The following is a 17,700-nucleotide window of genomic DNA, read 5'->3' on the forward strand; positions in this document are numbered from 1 at the left end:
GTTTCTTGAACAGTGCCACAGCCCCATTTTGAGTTTGCAGTACCCATAGCCCGTTTCATGGAAACAGATATGGGATGTGATAGACACTAATGCTGTGTAGGGAAGGGGATGACAACCTCATTCCCCAAGACCTGGAGTCAGTCATTTTGTGGGGCAGGGCGTGCGGCCACCCCACCCTTCAAAGCCATGTTTGGAGGGGGCGGTTGGAACCGGAGCTGCTAGAATGAAAGTTGTACTTTGAAAATCCCTCTCCTCTCTCCCACTGTGGCCTCTGGTCACCTCTACTGGGCTGAAGAAGGGGGTTAGGGAATTTTCCCTCTCTCCTTCCCTCCTGGACCAGGACTTTGCTTGCCCTCTTTGGATTCCAGGATTTGGAGGGGGCTTGTCACACTGATAACTGTCTCGTTTCTGCTGAAACCGTTCCTTCCTAGTCTCCCTCTCCTTCCCTCTCCTTCTCTCCACCTCTCCCCTCACCCCATCTCCCTGTCTGTGTCTCTTTTATCCCTATCTCCCTGTCTCTGTGTGTCTTTATCTCTTCTCTGTCTCCTGACTGTCTCTTCTCCCTATCTTCCTGCCTGTTTCTTGCTCGCTCGCTCTTCTCTATCTCCCTGTCTTCCTGCCTGTGTCTTTCTTCTCCCTGTCTGTCTCTGGGCGTGTTTCTCTCTCTCCTCTATCTCTGTCTTCCTGCCTGTGCCTCTCTTCTCTCTGTGTGTATGTGTTTCTCTTTTCTCTATTCCTGTCTTCCTGTCTGTGTCTCTCTTCTCCCTGTCTCTGTGTGTGTGTTTGTGTGTGTGTCTCATCCCCATCTCCTGACAGTCTCTTTCTTTGGTGTCCCTCAGTTTCCCTATCCCTCGCCAATCACAAGCTCCCCCACTCAAATCTCTCCCATTTAAGGCTTCAAATTAAGGTCAACCCTGTGTTCTAACCGAGAAGCGGGCACCCACGGGGTGAATGATGGGCATCACTCATGCAGACTTGCTCTCCTCTTGCCACGCACAGGGCATCCCAGGAGGATCCGGATCACCAGGACGTGATGGGACACAAGGCCAGAGGGTAAGACGTTTTCAGTCATTATAGCTATTCCTCTCAGACTTGCTTTGGGTACTGTGACTTCTCCTTATGCTTCAAAAAAAAAATTATGGTATTAGGTAAGCGCTTATTATATGCCAGGCACTGTTCTAAGCACTGGAGTAAATACAAACTAACGGTCCCTGTCCCAAATAGAGCTCATAGATGAGGAACTGAGGCACAGAGAAGTTGAGTGACTTTCCCAAGGTCACACAGTAGACAAGTGACCGGGATTAGAACCCAGGTCCTCTGACTCCCAGACTCATCATCTTTCTACTTCTCCTTTTCCTCCCCCAACTCTCTCTTCCCCTCTTCTTCCCCCCTTTCATAAGCTGATGGATGCCCAGCAGGCCAAGTGATTTCAACAAGAATGCGGAGGAGGAGTTGTGATGTTTTGCATCTCTTGGGGAGTGGATTTGCCCCAGATTTAGCACTGGGGCTTATGCAGGTGGTGTGATAGTCTTGAGTTAAGCTCATCCTGCATATCAATTTCCCAGTAGGGAAATGGCTCACCCCTCAGGACCCCTTCCAGAGGGAAGGCTCATTTACAAAAGACCTTTATCATTCACGTATTCACACCAGCAAGAGCTTAGACAATTAGAGGGGAGATGTTGGACAAGGAGAAGGAGAATTAGGAAAGTGGAGAGGAAACTCCAGAACCATCTTAAGGAGAGTCCATCTTCCATGTTTACAGGCAAAGAGTGTGGTTGGCTGGTGTTGGCCACCCTGAGAAACGGTGGGGCCTAATGGATGGAGCATGAGCCTGGGAATCAGAGGACGTGGGTTCTAATCCCGGCTCTGCCGCTTGTCGGCTGTGTGACCTTGGGAAAGTCACTTCGCTTCTCTGCCTCAGTTACCTCATAAAATAGCGATTAAGACTGTGAAAGCCCTATCTGGGGCAGATACCTTAGCTTGTATCTACCCTGGACCTTAGAACAGCAGCTGACAGAGAGTAAGTGCTCAATAAATGCGACTGACTGAACCGTCAAAAAAGGGAGGCTGGAGGCATCATTCCTCCACTTCCAGGCGACAGTCTGGATTGTGAATGTCCATGTGTACCTCTATACGATCATATTATTTATTGTGATTTTTCATCTCTCTAGCTGTAAATATTTTTAGCGTTTGTCTTACGTATTAGGATGTAAGTTTCTAGTGGACAGGGAACCCGTCACTTCCTTATTCTGCACTTCCCACGTGCTTCCTAAAGCGTACCACTCCAAGTGAGCCTTCACTAAATGCTGCTGCTGTTATTATTCTACCACTTTTCAGTCATGGGTTCTTATCCCAGCTCTGCCGCTTGTCAGCTGTGTGACTTTGGGCAAGTCACTTCACTTCTCTGTGCATCTGTAAAATGGGAATGAAGACTGTGAACCCCACATGGCTCACCTGATCACCTTGCATCCCCCCCGCCCCCAGTGCTTAGAACAGTGCTTTGCACAGAGTAAGCACTTAACAAATACCATCATTATTATTATTATTATGATTGTTACTGCTACTATTCTACTATTATTACTTCTATTACTACTTTACTTTTACAACTTCTGTTATTTCTGCCACCTTAATTTCGACTGCTACTTGCAGCCTGGAGAGAATGAGTAGGAAAGCTTGGTTATTCTTGCCACTCTGGGAGTGAAATCAGAGACTTACCATGTCTGGTCAAAGGGAAAGGAAGGGAATGAAACCCGGGTTCCGTTCCTGGCCTGCAGTGAGACCTCAGACAAGCCATTTAACCTCTCTGGGCCTCAGTTTCTTCAGTTGTAAAATCGGGATATACATTTAGATCTGTAGCCCCAAATCACAGCATAAAATCGGATAAGTAGTATGAAACTGCTTGTCCAAGGGGCCTTCCCGAAGCCTCGTTTCCTCTTTTCTGGAGCATTAGAAATTGTATTTAAAGGAAAAACTCGTTGGTGGGCTCTTAAAGTGAGAGCATCACACTAGTTGATGGTCACATGATGCAAACCTAAACTCCTTATGGAAGTTTTCTAATCAGGAAGCCACTTGTGTTACCTGTTAGATTGGCCGTCGGATCATTTTACACTTGGTTGGGAAATTCCCTCCCAGATCTTTTTCAGCTTAGGCTTTAGTTGTGCTTCTGGCTCTGAGCCTGGTTCTTTTTTGCCAGCATAAAAGGCTTGGAATGGCACTAAAGTGGTGAGAAATGAGGTGATGCTGTTTTTTTTCCTCATTGTAGATTAACGCCAAAGTTCAGTGCCTCAGACTATGCCTTATTATTACCTCTTTATGTTTTTAAATGTTCTCCTACAGTGTTCTGAGTGGTTTTGGAAAGGCTAGAGGATAGTCCTAGAGGTTTGTTTAAAGAATAAATCCGTGGTATATGTACTGAGCGTTGACTGTGAGCAGAGCATCGCATTAAGCACTTGGGAGAGTACAATGCAACAGAGTTGGTAGACATGTTCCCTGCCCGCAAGGAGCTTACAGTCCAGAGGGGAAACGGACCTTAATATGAATAAATTAATTAGGGATATATACATAAGTGCTGTGGGACTGAGGGCTGGGGTGGTGAGCAAAGGGAACAAGTCAGGGTGACGCAAAGGGAGAGGGAACAGAGGAAACGAGGGCTTCAGGAAGTCCCCTTGGACCAGATGTGATTTTAGGAGGGTTTGGAGGGTTAGGAAAGGGATGCGCTATTGAATATGAAGCTGGAGAGAGTTCCAGGCCAGAGGGAAGATGTGGGTGAGGTTTTGGCGACAAGATCAAGGTACAGTGAGTAGGTTGGCGTCAGAGGAGTGAAGTGTGAAGACTGGGTTGTGATAGGAGGTTGAGGGGAAATGGCAATTGGGAGGGATTCATTGGGTGCTATTCATGGGGGAACAAACCCAGTGCCAACCGGGAGCTTGGGAGAATACCTGAAATAAGAAGTAGTTATAGTATTTATTAAAATCCTTATTATGTGCAGAGTTCAGCACATAATAAGCACTGGGAGAGCATACAGAGGCAGAAATTAGACAGGACCCTCTCTCTTCACAGGATTCACAACCCAAGAGGGGAAGATGGAAACTAGACCTTTTTTGAGGGCAGGAACTATGTCTAAAATTACACTCAAGAGCCTAGTAGCAGGAACTGCAGTATGAAGGGAAAACGTAGAGTGGGAGGGCAAATTATTCTGTGCCTAATGACATCCCGAAAGGAGCCACGGCCCAGAGTTAACTGACAGAGCTGACTGGGGAAGCACGAGGTTGCATTAAAGTTACGGCCTTCGGGATGAAGAAGCCAGTTCTTGGTTCACTGCTCAGGAAAGGCCGAATGAGGCTCAGGTTTCTAGTGTCACTGATTATTCCTCTAGGGAGGGGGCACCTTTCAACAGCGTCAAATCTGAGAGTAATGTGTTTAATTGCATGTTTGACAAAGATGCCTGAGATCGTAATGTTCCTCTCTCAAGTTTTCTTGGGAAAATCTCTTCTGAATTTCCAAGCCTGGTGGTCCCATCCCTATGTCTAAGATGTCAGGTTGAAGTGGAGCCAAAAGCAGTACTTTTCTACTTTTTACGTGGTGCAAATGAAACAATCACAAGGTGTAAGATTAAAGCAGAAAAAAAGAAATTGCTATCAAATGGAATCATTCCTCCAGAGGCAAAAGGGAAAATGATTCATTCCAAGAATCCTTCTTCATCCTCACTGAGCATCATGGCTCAGTGGAATGACCACGGGCTTGGGAGTCAGAGGTCATGGGTTCGAATCCCGGCTCTGCCACTTGTCAGCTGTGTGACTGTGGGCAAGTCACTTAACTCCTCTGGTCCTCAGTTACCTCATCTGTAAAATGGGCATTAAGAGTGTGAGCCTCATGTGGGACAATCTGATGACCCTGTATCTACCCCAGCACTTAGAACAGTGCTCTGCACGTAGTAAGCGCTTAACAAATACCAACATTATTATTAGTAGAGGGGTCATCTGGCATTCTGAGCACTGGGGGCTTGAAGGGAGGGTTGAAGAGAGAGTTGCAGATATGAGCCCTGCCCTTGAGGAGCTCGCAGTCCAGATGGGGAAAGACAGAGGAATGTACAGCTGATGGTACAGCTGTTTACCTTCAATGCCAGTTAGGCTGGCTCTTTGAGTTCAAAGCAGATCAATCAATCAATCAATCAATCAGATTTATTGAGCCCTTCCTGTGTGCAATGCACTTTGCTAAGCACTTGGGAGAGTACAATATAACACTATAACAGACATGTTCCCTGCCCACAGCGGTTTTACAGTCTAGAAGGGTTATTCCCAGGGTGCCCCGGAACACCTCCAATTCTGCCCTAAATAGAGCTTCCATTGAATTTCTGAGGAAGCGCTCAATAAATATGACTGAATGAATGACAGCGCTGGTTGCAGGGTTTGGAGTGGGTGGGAAGGAGTCCCTGTTATTGGTGTGGGTTGGACTGAAGGTGCCTTGGTCATCCCCTTCCTGTTGGATCTTGCCTTAGGCAGATCCCACTCCCAGTGTGGTCACCCAGGAGACTGTATTGCCTCTTCATAATAATAATAATAAGCACTTACTATGTGCCAATCACTGTTCTAAGCACTGGGGTAGATATAAAGTAGTCAGGTTGGACACAGTCCCCGTCCCACATGGGGCTCTCAGTCTTAATCCCCATTTTACAGATGGGGTAACTGAGGCCCAGGGAAGTGAAGTGACTTGCCCAGGGTCACCCAGCAGACATGCGAGGGAGCCGGGATTAGAACCCATGACCTTCTGACTCCCAGGCCCGTGCTCTGTCCAGTAAGCCATGCTGCTTCTCCACTGCCTCTTCACTGCTCGAGGTTTCATTGCTGCTGTGGAGAGAGGAGGCTACTCCAGAGTCAGGGAGAACCAATCCTCCCACAGTCAGGAGCTTGAACCTCAAGTGATAGAGATGGAAAACCACTGGAAGACAGGAAGGAGAGTAGGTGTACTAAAGCAGATGTGATCTCTCTGCAGGGAAGACTGGGAAAGAAGACTGGGTTTCCCAGGACCTACTGAATTGGAAATGTGTTCTGTGGCTAATTTATAAATGGACTGAGGGCAGCAGTTAACCATCAATCAATCAGTGAGATTTACTGAGCACTTTCTCATTGTCAGTGTGGTATTTACGAGTGCTTTCTGTGTACAGAGAACTGTACTAAGCACTTGGACTAGTGTAATACAACAGAGTTGGTAGACACACATGAAGCTTACGGTTTAGAGGGAGAGACAGACATTTATATAGATAAATGACAAGATATGTACATAAGCGTGAATGCATTGGGTGAATACCAAGTGCCCAAAGGATACAGATGATGATGCCAAAGATGATGCCCAAAGGGAAAGGGAGTCGGGGGAAAGAGGGCTTTAATCGGGGAAGGTCTACAAGATACCCAATATGGTGACCTCGTTTGTGGCAGAAAAGTGAACATGCTTTGTGTTCCTGTTGTGCAGGGTTGGCCTGGAAAGGATGGATCTAATGGCCCTCCGGGACCCCCGGGACCGATTGTAAGTTTTTCCAGTGTCCGCCGGGGTGCTGGTGATGCATTTCTTGGGAAAAGGATTTCCTCTCCAGATTGGCAGTTTAAGCAGCCTCGGGTGTGAGCGTCCAAGAGCCAGTTGGCAACCGTGTTGGTGGTGGCCACTGCCTGAAACACGAGAGGTCGGTCGTGTGGCCGGCCGTGACCTGTCCGCTTCCCCTGTTCTCGCTTGCCGAGGGACTTCTCTCTGCCCGGGGAGGAGGGTCAGCTCACGGCACAGACCAACTGCCGATCCCAACACAAATTTACATCCAACAACGATGAGTAATTCAGGTTGAGATCATGGAATTTGCAGATCGGACTTATCTCGTTTGGAATAACCTTCGTTACCAGATCGCCTAAACCAGATGTGATGGGAATGGAATAATCTTGGTTACCGGATTGGCCAAACCAGATGCGGTGGGGAGAAGCCAATGACAGTCATCACCCGGGTGGGGGTGTTGCCTGTCAGAGTAGCAATTGCTCATCTGACTGTCATTTTGGCTCTTTGGCTGCCAGTCCAATCTGGCTGACTTTTCACTGCGTGTGCTGTAGAATCAAATCGGGAAGGGTCATGCGGGTCTCATTTAATTAGGTGTCCAAGGTTTGTTTCCAAAGGCAATCCTGAAATCCTGTCTTGCCCAGGTTTAAGGGATCGGGTAGAATTCCAGCGGCCACTAGAAGATTAAGCTTCCCCGCTTCGGTTCCGGAAAGGGGTCGGGTCTAATGAGTCGCTGCGTGCGATACTCACTCTCTCTTTATCCATCTGTGTCCGTGCTTTAGGGTGTCCCCGGAGCCCCAGGAATGCCAGGAGTCACAGGAAGCATTGGTCCCCAAGGTGGCCTTGGACTCCCCGTAAGTATGGAGCTGATATCAGTACCAGTGCATTTCCAGCCATTGACTATGCACCCCGATGTCAGCACGGATTCTCAGCCACGGGCTGATGAGTCCTGGGCTAGAGGCTTCGGAAAGTGCCGGAGGGGCCAGGAAGTGTGCAGCCCCTGCCCTTGAAGAGATTCCAACCTAACAACAGCGAGGAGAGAACCTACACAAAACTATCTGTGTGAGCTTAAGGGCCCTATTTTTTGTGGTATTTAAGTGCTTATTTTTACTATTTTAGGTATTTGTTATGGTATTTGCCAGGCACTGTACTAAGCGCTGGGGTGGAGACAAAGCTAATCAGATTGGAAACAGTCCTTGCCCCACATGGGGTTCGCAGTCTTAATCCCCATTTTACACATGAAGTCACCGAGTCACAGAGTAATGAAGTGAGTTGCTCAGGGTCACACATACAGCAACAGACAAGTGGCAGAGCTGGGATTAGAACCCAGGTCCTTCTGCCTCCCAGGCCCAAGCTCTATCCACTAGGCCAGGCTGCTTCTCATCATTTACTATGAGCCAGGCACTGTTCTAAGCACCGTGGCTCAGTGGAAAGAGCCCGGGCTTGGGAGTCACAGGTCATGAGTTCACATCCCGGCTTTGACACTTGTCAGCTGTGTGACTGCGGGCAAGTCACTTCACTTCTCTGTGCCTCAGTTCCCTCATCTGTAAAAACGGGCATGAAGACTGTGAGCCTCACGTGGGCCAACCTGATGACCCTGTCTCTCCGCCAGCGCTTAGAACAGTGCTCTGCACGTAGTAAGCGCTTAACGAATACCAACATTATTACTATCTACGCGGTAATCAGTTTGGACACAGTCCATTTGCCACATGCCCGTGTGGGGCTCACAGTCTCAATCCCCATTTTGAGGTAACCGAGGCACGGAGAAGTGTCATGCTCAGTTCTCCCTCTCGTGCTCATTATTACTGTCACCACCGATGTACCCGGTGCTGGAGTAAATTAAGGAAATCTTACGAAGGCACGGGGGGGGGGGATGCTGAGGCAGGTTTGAGGAGGAGGGAAGGAGTCAGGAGGGCAGGGAAGGGCTCTAACAGAGAGGGAGTCAGATTCAGAGGGCCTCTCTCCAGACCCGCTCTCCTTTCCTTCCCAAAGTGCCTGGGGCTGGTCCTCTCCTCCCAGACCTCCTGACACTCCAGTGTGGGTGGAGCAGAGTAGCGAATGATGACTGTTGGAAACTCTTGACACATACACAGACGTCTCCCTATAGCCCAGCAGACTTTTGCTGCCTTAATACAGTAGAGAAGCAGAGGAACAAGCAAATCCGTGAAGCGTTCCATATTTTTGTATATATCTGTCATTTTCTTTATCTGCGTTGATGTCTGCCTCCCCACTCTAGACGGTAAGGCAAGGAGTGTGGCTGTTTATTGCTGTATCGTACAAGTGCTTAGTACAGTGCTCCGCACATAGCGTTCAATAACTATGATTGAATGGAGGAGGAGAATAATAATAATAATTGTGGTATTTGTTAAGTGCTTACTTTGTGCCAGGCACTGTACTAAGCGCTGGGGTAGATGCGAGGTAATCAGGTTAGATACAGTTCCTGTCCCACATGGGGCTGTCACTCTTAATCGTGGCTCAGTGGAAAGAGCCCGGGCTTTGGAGTCAGAGGTCATGGGTTCGAATGCCGGGCTCGGCCACTTGTCAGCTGTGTGACTTTGGGCAAGTCACTTCACTTCTCGGTGCCTCAGTTACCTCATCTGTAAAACGGGGATTAAGACTGTGAGCCCCACATGGGACAACCTGATTCCCCTGTGTCTACCCCAGCGCTTAGTGCTCGGGTAGCTCGGCACATAGTAAGCGCTTAACAAATACCAACATTATTATTATTATTAATCCCCATTTTCCAGATGAGGTAACTGAGGCCCAGAGAAGCGAAGTTACTAGGCCCATGCTCTGTCCCCTAAGTCACGCTGCTTCTCCAATACAACAGAATTAGCAGGCACGTTCCTTGCTCATAATGAGCTTTCAGTCTAAACGGGGAGACAGACTTTAGTAGGAATAAATAAATAATTTATAATATTAAAGCAAGGGGCTTCAACTTGTGGCTGGGAGCCTGGCTATTCTTGGAATGAAATGTGGCCGGTGGGAGGGGATGAGGCAATTAAAACCCACCACCCTGTGGCTCCGGCTAACTATGGGGGAGCCCTCACCCAACACCCCGTTGCATGGTACCACTACTGTGCCTAGCAGGCTTCATCTGCCCCATTGCTGCTCGGAAGGAGGGCCAGGGGAGTCAAATAAAAGCTTTCCTGGCGCCACTGTTGCCAACTTGACTGGGTAGTTGGAAACTGGCCACAGAGGAGGAGAATCCAATGGGAAGCAGGTTGGAGTGGTCACCGAGGAGATCCGATAACCACCGAGAAGGCAGGAGAGAAGGGGAGGGTGAGAGAGCCTGGGAAAGCGGAGCAGATGCGATGGGGTGCGCTGGCCCCGAAGGCCAAAGGGTGAGACAGAGCTAGTGACGGAGCAGCTGCCGGGGGGTGGGACAGGGACAGTGACGGCCATACCGTGCAGCGTCCCAGCAGCCCGCCGCGGCTCTTCCAGCTTCCACTGTGCCCGGGGCTCTAGTGCCTTCCTTGACTGGCAGGGACTGGCCAGTGGATCCTGGATCCTAGTGGGAAAAGCATGGGCCTGGGAGTCAGAAGGACCTAGGTTCTAATCCCGTCTCTGCCATTTGTCTGCCGTGTGGCCATGGGCCAATCACTTCCAAGTGTAGCTCAAGCTTAGTGTGGGTGGGTGTATGTTTGTGCGTACCAATTTGGAAGTATTCGTTCTCAAAATGTTGGGAATGGCTCTCTGCACCCCCAACTTCTGGGAGGATTGCTAGAGCTATTAAAGAACAAGTCTCTACATCAGCTTCTTTGAAACATAATCTTAAAGAACTTAGTTCAGTAACTTGAAGAAAAAATCAGCCTACTGATTTTTCTGATCAATGACACGTACATATGTATATTGTATGTATGTGTTTGTGTTATGTGTGCGTATGTTATTGATGAGAAAAGGCAGCTTCGGTTTCTGCTTGAATCATGTTCTAGTTCTAGAGGGAACATAAAGCCTCTTTAATTGGATAATTCCATTTCATATGAGGGAATCTTATGAAGTTTTAATAATAATGATGCTATTTCTTAAGCCCTTACTATGTGCCAAACACTGTTCTAAGCGCTGGAGCTTTGGTAAACCCTAAAATTCAGTCAGTGTTTTGTTTTGTTGCCTATCTCCCCGGTTGACTGTGAGCCCGTTGTTGGGCAGGGACTGTCTCTGTCTGTCGCCGAATTGTCCATTCCAAGCGCTTAGTACAGTGCTCTGCACACAGTAAGCGCTCAATAAATACGACTGACTGACTTCACTTCTCTGGGGCTCAGTTACTTCATCTGTCGAATGGGGATGAAGACTGTGAACCCCAGGTGGAACAAGCCCTCTGTCCAACCTAGTTAGCTTGTATCTACCTAGTATTTAGTAATAATAATAATGATTGTGGTATTTGTTAAGCGCTTACTACATGCCAGGCACTGTACTAAACGCTGGGGTGAATACGAACAAATCGGGTTGGTCACAGACCCTGTCCCACTTGGGGCTTACAGTCTTAATCCCCATTTTACAGATGAGGAAACTGAAGCACAGCAAAGTGAAGTGATTTGATCAAGGTCCCACAGCAGTCAAGTGGCAGAGTCTGGATTAGAACCCACAACCTTCTGACTCCCAGCCTGTGCTCTATCCATTATGTCATGCTGCTTCAACGGAACAGCACTTAGAACAGTGTTTGACACATAGTAAGCACTTCATTCATTCAATCGTACTTATTGAGCACTTACTGTGTGCAGAGCACTGTACTGAGCTCTCGGGAGAGTGCCGTACAACAATTAGCAGACACATTCCCTGGCCACAACGAGCTTAACAAACGCCATCATCATTTTTACGTCTCCCAGTCGGCTTCCAAAACCCCGTCTCAGATTACCCTCGACATCCCGTCTCGGAAGTGAAGTGGGAAAGAGGCGGGAAGTCACAGTGGCACGCGCCCTTCCTGAGCCCCTACCGGCCGACCGCGGCCACCCCCACCTCCCCGTGGGCCCCCGTGTTGGGAGTGCAGTCAGGAGCGGTCAGTCCTGCAGATGCCCCGTTTAAATGAAACCTTTTTCTCGCCTTCAGTCGGCCAATTTTTCTTTTTTTTTTTAAAAAAAAAATGAAAATAAAAATCAAAGGGGATGAGGCCCCTTTCCCCGGCCTGCTAGGCAGCTGCCAGAAATACGAGTGTTTTCCTTAAAGCACCCTTTGGAGGGGCTGCGCATAATCACCTCGCTGTGGAGGAATTGTTTATTTTGTTTCATTCCACAGCATCAAAGGAACTGGGCCAGGGCCAGTGGTGGGGTAGGGTGGTGGACAGGGGGATGGTGAAGGGAGGATGGATTCCTCATGGGGCCCAGCAACTGCACTGGGCGATCGATCTCTTGTTGACCTTTCCTTCCTTGCCCCACTGCCACGCGGAGAGAGACATTTCCACGTCCCCGAAGCGCAGCACAGTGACCCTCCTCTGGATTTCCCGAGTGGATGAAAAGCGTTGCCCTTTCTGGGCTGGAAGTTGCCTGGAGCTGGCCCGGCCCAATGCCCTCCTGACCGGATGTGGAAATGATGGCAGATTTTCTCAGTTCGGCGTCATTTCCATCCACCTCGTTCACGCTCCTCAGTAACTCAGGCGATGAAAAGGAGAAGCAGCTTGCCCTAGTGGATAGAGCACAGGGTTAGGAATCAGAGGACCTGGGTTCTAATCCCAGCTCTGCCGCTCGTCTGCTTGTGTGACCTTGGGCATATCACTTAACCGGCACTTTTAACAGTGCCTTTAATAGTAAGCGCTTAACAATTACCATCATCATTATTATTATTCTCTTGGGCCTCAGTTTCCTCATCTATAAAACGGGCAATAAATTCCACTCCCTCCTACTTGAGCCCTCTGTGGGACAGTGACTGTGTCCAACCTGAGTATCTAGTTTCTACCTCAGTGCTTAAAACAGTGTTTGGCACACAATAAGCGCTTAACAGATACTATTAAAAAAATGAAAAATTAGGCAAGAGAATTAGAAATAAGCCCGTCATTCAGTTAGTAGTATTTATTGAGCTCTTACTGTGTGTAGTCCACTGTACTAAGAGCTTGGCAGAGTGCAATATAACAATAACAGACACATTCCCTGCCCGCAACAAGCTTGCAGCACCTCCTGCATGCAGATGGTTGCATTTGGGCGGTCGAGAACATGAAGTAGAAGGTTCCCGGCCTTTAGGGATGTACGGCTTTTCGGCAGGAGGAGACCAGCGGGCATAAATTGCACGTACAGTGTGAGCAGGAGGGAAGCAGAGGCACAGTTGGTGACTGCTTGCCTACGGCAAAAGGAACATGTGCACGTGTGTCAGTGGGTTGTGGGACGTTAAGGACCCAAGGGAAAATTTGATCCGGATAAGATCAGTGGTCTCCGCCAGCTGGACGCTGCTCTTGCCTGTGATGAAGATTGGCCTGCGATGAAGATGTTTCTATCATCAGGACTTGAAAAATGGCTCATTTGGAGATTTTGCCGTTGTAACTTCTGAGCCTCTTTGCTGTGTTCTACTCTGCTGAACATCCTCTAACGTAAACACTGTCCTAGCTTCGGAGCCCCTTAGTTATAAGCTTCATTAAGGGTTTAATGTGGGTCACTGCTTGTGCTGTGCTAAATGCCGGACTGAATACGATAGAATTCAAGATAAGTAAATCAGTCACATCCCCTCTGCATACATGGCTTAGCTAAGGGGCGTAATGAGAAAACAATGATAAACAGTCAATCCCAGTCATAACATCTATTTTTAAGGCTTCTTTGCCTTAATACTTTAGTAGTTTTTCCAGTGCTCTCTTTTAGATTCCACTGAAAATTTACCTTGTCTTAAAAACTCCTTTGCTCTCCTCCTTCAACCTTTGAAGCATTTCCCCTGATTTGAATAGAGTAAGAAAAGCTCCTTTCAACTTAGCATTACATAATGGCAGATCTATTTAGCATAGTTGTTTTTCCATTTTTTTTTTTAACACAAGTACCTTCTTTGGCTGAACAGACATGTTCCTGTCCAGTCTGATTTTCTTTGTAACTACCCCAGCCCTCAGGGAAGTACATTAGCACCTACTTAACACTTCATCAATATTATTATTATTATTACAGAGGCATGAAAAAAACTAATTTTGCTCATTCTATTATTGGTACCTAGTTACATAACTATTAGATCATCATCAACCAAATTTATTGTGTTCTTAATAACCTTAAAATATATTTTTGATATTTGGTCAATCTGGGGGATCTGGCAAGCACATTAGGCCCTACAGTATTTTCTTCGGAAATTTATACTTCATTTAACGCTCTTTCACTTAACAGAACAATACAGCGGCATTAGCAGACACACCGCGCCCACCACTGGCTTACGGTCCAGAAAGGGAGACAGACATTAATACGAATAAATAAGTAATTTATAATATATACTTAAAGATATGCATAAATGCTGTGGGGTTGAATGCCAAATGTCCGAAGGGCATAGACGATGCAGAAGGGAGAACCAGCAGGGGAAAAAGGGGCTTAACTGGGGAAGGCCTCTTGGAGGAGATGTGTCTATTTCCGGCTCTGCCACTTGTCTGCTGTGTGACCTTAAGTGCTGTGTGAACTTAACTTCTCTGCGCCTCAGTTCCCTCATCTGGAAAATGGGGATTAAGACAGTGAGCCCCTTGTGGGACAGGAACTACGTCCGACCTGATTAGCTCATATCTACCCCAGCACTTAGTGCTTGACACAGATTAAGCGCTTAAACACCACCATCATCAGGGGTCTGGTCTAAAGTTCTGGCAACTCCTCCCCTGTTCCCTCGGTTGGTTCCCTTCTTTCTCCAGACCTGCTAATTCTGGACATCCTCAAGGTCCTAGCTAGTCTGGGACCAGAGAGAAGACGGTGTATTTTGTCTAGAACAAAGAGCGTCGATTGCCGTCCTTGGCAGCACTGTTCCTGGGGCGAGCCCTGAGCTAAATTTCAAGGTGTCAGAGACTAAGGGGAGAGTGGGGAAGGGAAGTGGAGGCAGCAGGGTGTTACGGTGACATGACCATGAAGGAATCCAGCTGGGAATTTTTCTCTTACTGCAGGGCCTTCCTGGAGCAAAGGGAGAAAGAGGCGAGCGAGTAAGTAGCCATCAACCATTTTTGTTTGGAGGTGGAGGGAAGGGTCATTAAAGTCCCCGTGATCCTGATTTCCTAGTTGGCTAAGGAAGCCCCAACTGTTCCAACATCTTTTTATGCGTGATAACATCTCCCAACACTTCCTCTGACAGAGGGAAGCTCAGACTCCTTGTCCTTTTGGGTTTTCTCCATCCCAGAAAGGGACAGGAGCGGGCTGTGGCTCTGGCCCAGGCCCAGGAAATGGTCCACCAATTTTGTGTTTGAATTAAAGCCTCTTCTGACCTTCTTCTGAGAGGAACGGTTTCAGATGCCATCTTTTTTGTAAGTGCTACAACCGGCCAGAATGGAGACAGTCAAACTCGGACGCCCGAACCCTGAGAAGGGGTGGGGAAGGAGGAGGAGGGTCAGGTTTTTCTCCTAGGTGGACGTTGGGGGCTGAGCGTAGCTGTCGGGACATTTTAAACACGGGATGTTCCCGGGTCAGATATCTCTTCCCCACCCCTGACCCTACCCACCTCTCCCAATCGATGTGAAGCTGTTCTATGGTAGAAGGAAGAAGTGAGGACAAGTCATAAGAACTTTCTGCTGAGAACCTATCTCGGGGAAGGGATAAGGGAGCCTAGGGTCTGCGTTAAATGACAGCTGAACGGTTTCCTCTCCTGCAGGGGGACCTGCAGTCTCAAGCCATGGTCCGGGCAGTAGCTCGACAAGTGTGCGAACAGCTCATCCAGAGTAAGTCCTGAGAATCGGGGATTATGTTCCTGTTTTGGCTGGGAGTTCGGGGACCGCTTCCTGGAAGAACAATACTTCTGGGAGATATTTTCCCAAGAAACTCGTGCGGTGTTGGGATCCGGCTCAATGGGCTCGTCTCTCCCAAGCGTAGTCATCTTGCTCTGGCACGGTGCCTCCGGGATGGGCCAGCTGCGTTTCATCAATCAATCAATTGTATTTATTGAGCACTTACTGTGTGCAGAGCACTGAGCACAGATTACCGAGAAGCAGAGGGGCTTAGTGGATAGAACACTGGCCTGGGAGTCGGAAAGTCGTGCGTTCTAATCTCGGATCCGCCACTTGTCTGCTGTGTGACCTTGGCCGAGTCGTTTCACTTCCCTCAGTCACCTCCTCAGGAAAATGGAGATTGAGACTGCGAGCCTCACATGGGACAGGGACTCTGTCCAACCTGATCTGCTTCTATCCACTCCAGCGCTTAGTACAGTGCCTGGCACATAGTGAGCACTTAAGAAATACCATCATTATTATTATTACTACTAAGTGCTTGGTTCCCTGCCCTCAACAAACTTCATCTTAAACTAGTGGCAAGAGCAGTGATCTGGGAGTTGGGAGACCCGTATTTTTGTCTCAGGTCTACCTCTGACCTACTAAATGACTTCAGAGAGGGTACTTAACCTCTCTGGCCTCAGTTTCCTCATCTGCTAAACAGGAATTATGATTCCTGCCTCTCCCTACCTCATGGGAGGTTCTGAGGACAAAATGATCTCATGCTGTGGCGAAAGCGCTTTGGAAAAACAAAAGTTCTGAACAGATCCAAGGTGATGTTGTACATCGATCCTGGAACATGTAAGGGTGGAAGACCAAGGTAGTACGGTGGCTTTGGTATTCAGAATACATTCCCTGCCCCCCCAGCCCAAAGAATGCAGCTTAAATTTTTGCTGAAGTGCTTAGAGGATGCTGAAAATCTCAGGGTGCTGACACAGGAACCCAGTGACTTTGGGTGCCCTAAGAGACAGGGCAATACACCTCTCTTTGCCACTTAGCTTGAGAGGAGGAATTGATGAAGCAGATCATCAATCCTTCTGCGGAATGGGAGGAGACGGGAACTCTGAGCACGGACCGTTTCCAGTCTAATCGCTCTTCAGAGGTAACCAGATTGGGTGGTCCTGGGTGGTGGAAGAATGGCTGCCGCCCCGTCGAGCCACGGATCCCGCTCTCGGACCTCTGGAGGGGAGGGGCCGTGGCAGGACGGCTGGAACGGGGTCTTCAGGAGAAGTGGCGTAACCCTGGGAATCGTGGGGCGGCGGAAGGAGACTCGAGCCATCTGAAGACGGGCTCCGGGGGCTGAGGTTCAGGTGCCAGCTGCTCTGTGACTGTGGAAAGCCTTCCGTTCGGTCGTGTCCGTTGGGATGGTGAGCACCAAGTTGGCCTCGGTCAGGGTGGACTCCAGGAACTCTAGGGTTAAAGACCCAAAGCCCACACTGCTCATAAGCCGGAGGAAAGTCTCAGAGGCTTCCCATTTTTGCCTCCCTGGACAACTTGGACAGGCCCGAGCGTTCATCGCCAACATTTTAGTCTGAAAATGCCTTTCCTTTGCCAATTGCTAACAGATTGGGTGACTTTTCCGTCTTTTTTAATGCAGGTCACATGGCCAGATACAGCTCTCTCCTGAACCAGATTCCAAGTCCATCTGAGTCAGGCCGGGCTGTTCCAGGGCCTCCCGGGGAGCCGGGGAGACAGGGTTCTCCTGGTCCCCCCGGGGAGCAGGGACCCCCGGGGCCGCCGGGATTCCCAGGAAACCAAGGGACACCGGGCACGCCGGGTGAGAGAGGTGAGTTTGCTCGAAGGACCTCTCTGGGACTAAACAGTCCAGCATCACGCCTCCTTTTGGACCTCCTGGTTCCGGACCTCTCCCGGGATGGCGTGGCCTTGAGGAAAGACAGAAACAGGGCCGGCGGTCCTCTGACCCTTCCCGACTCTTCTCTGAGCCTCCGGGAGGCCTTCGATGAGTCACTTGACTTCTACGAGGTCTCAGTTTCCTCATCTGTGAAATGGGGATAATAATCCCCGCCTCTGAGGCCGGGAGGATAGAATGAGATCGTGGGTGGAAAATGCTGTCGAGTGCTGCGCATTCAAAGGATTATCACTGTTGTGATTCTTGTGGTGGTGGTGGTGGTTACTGTTCCGTCTCTGAAAGGATGGCATTAGGTCAAGAGTGGTTATGGTTTCCCCAGAAGGTGAGCGCGATTGTGTGGGTTTCCCCAACCCTGAGTTCCTGGCTTGGGTGGACGGGGGGATGTTGGTCGAGTGGGATTTTCAATCAGAGACACGGCAGGGGACCATATTTGTTCACACGCTGAGGGGTC

General features: G+C 48.9%; 1 protein-coding gene across 2 annotated transcripts in view; it reads left to right on the forward strand.

Annotated features, from left to right (window-relative positions):
- The window catches only part of COL14A1 (collagen type XIV alpha 1 chain), a 190,959-nt gene that overhangs the window by 154,571 nt on the left and 18,688 nt on the right, over window positions 1-17,700 (forward strand). For both annotated transcript variants that reach the window (XM_029063526.2, XM_029063525.2), the window contains exons 40-45: window positions 1,000-1,053; window positions 6,469-6,522; window positions 7,317-7,388; window positions 14,570-14,605; window positions 15,268-15,334; window positions 16,977-17,165. In XM_029063526.2, the coding sequence (XP_028919359.1) occupies window positions 1,000-1,053; window positions 6,469-6,522; window positions 7,317-7,388; window positions 14,570-14,605; window positions 15,268-15,334; window positions 16,977-17,165 (472 nt within the window). The remainder of the gene's footprint in view (window positions 1-999; window positions 1,054-6,468; window positions 6,523-7,316; window positions 7,389-14,569; window positions 14,606-15,267; window positions 15,335-16,976; window positions 17,166-17,700) is intronic.

This window comes from Ornithorhynchus anatinus, chromosome 4 (genome assembly GCF_004115215.2).
Source record: "Ornithorhynchus anatinus isolate Pmale09 chromosome 4, mOrnAna1.pri.v4, whole genome shotgun sequence".
In the NCBI taxonomy this organism is placed as follows: domain Eukaryota; kingdom Metazoa; phylum Chordata; class Mammalia; order Monotremata; family Ornithorhynchidae; genus Ornithorhynchus; species Ornithorhynchus anatinus.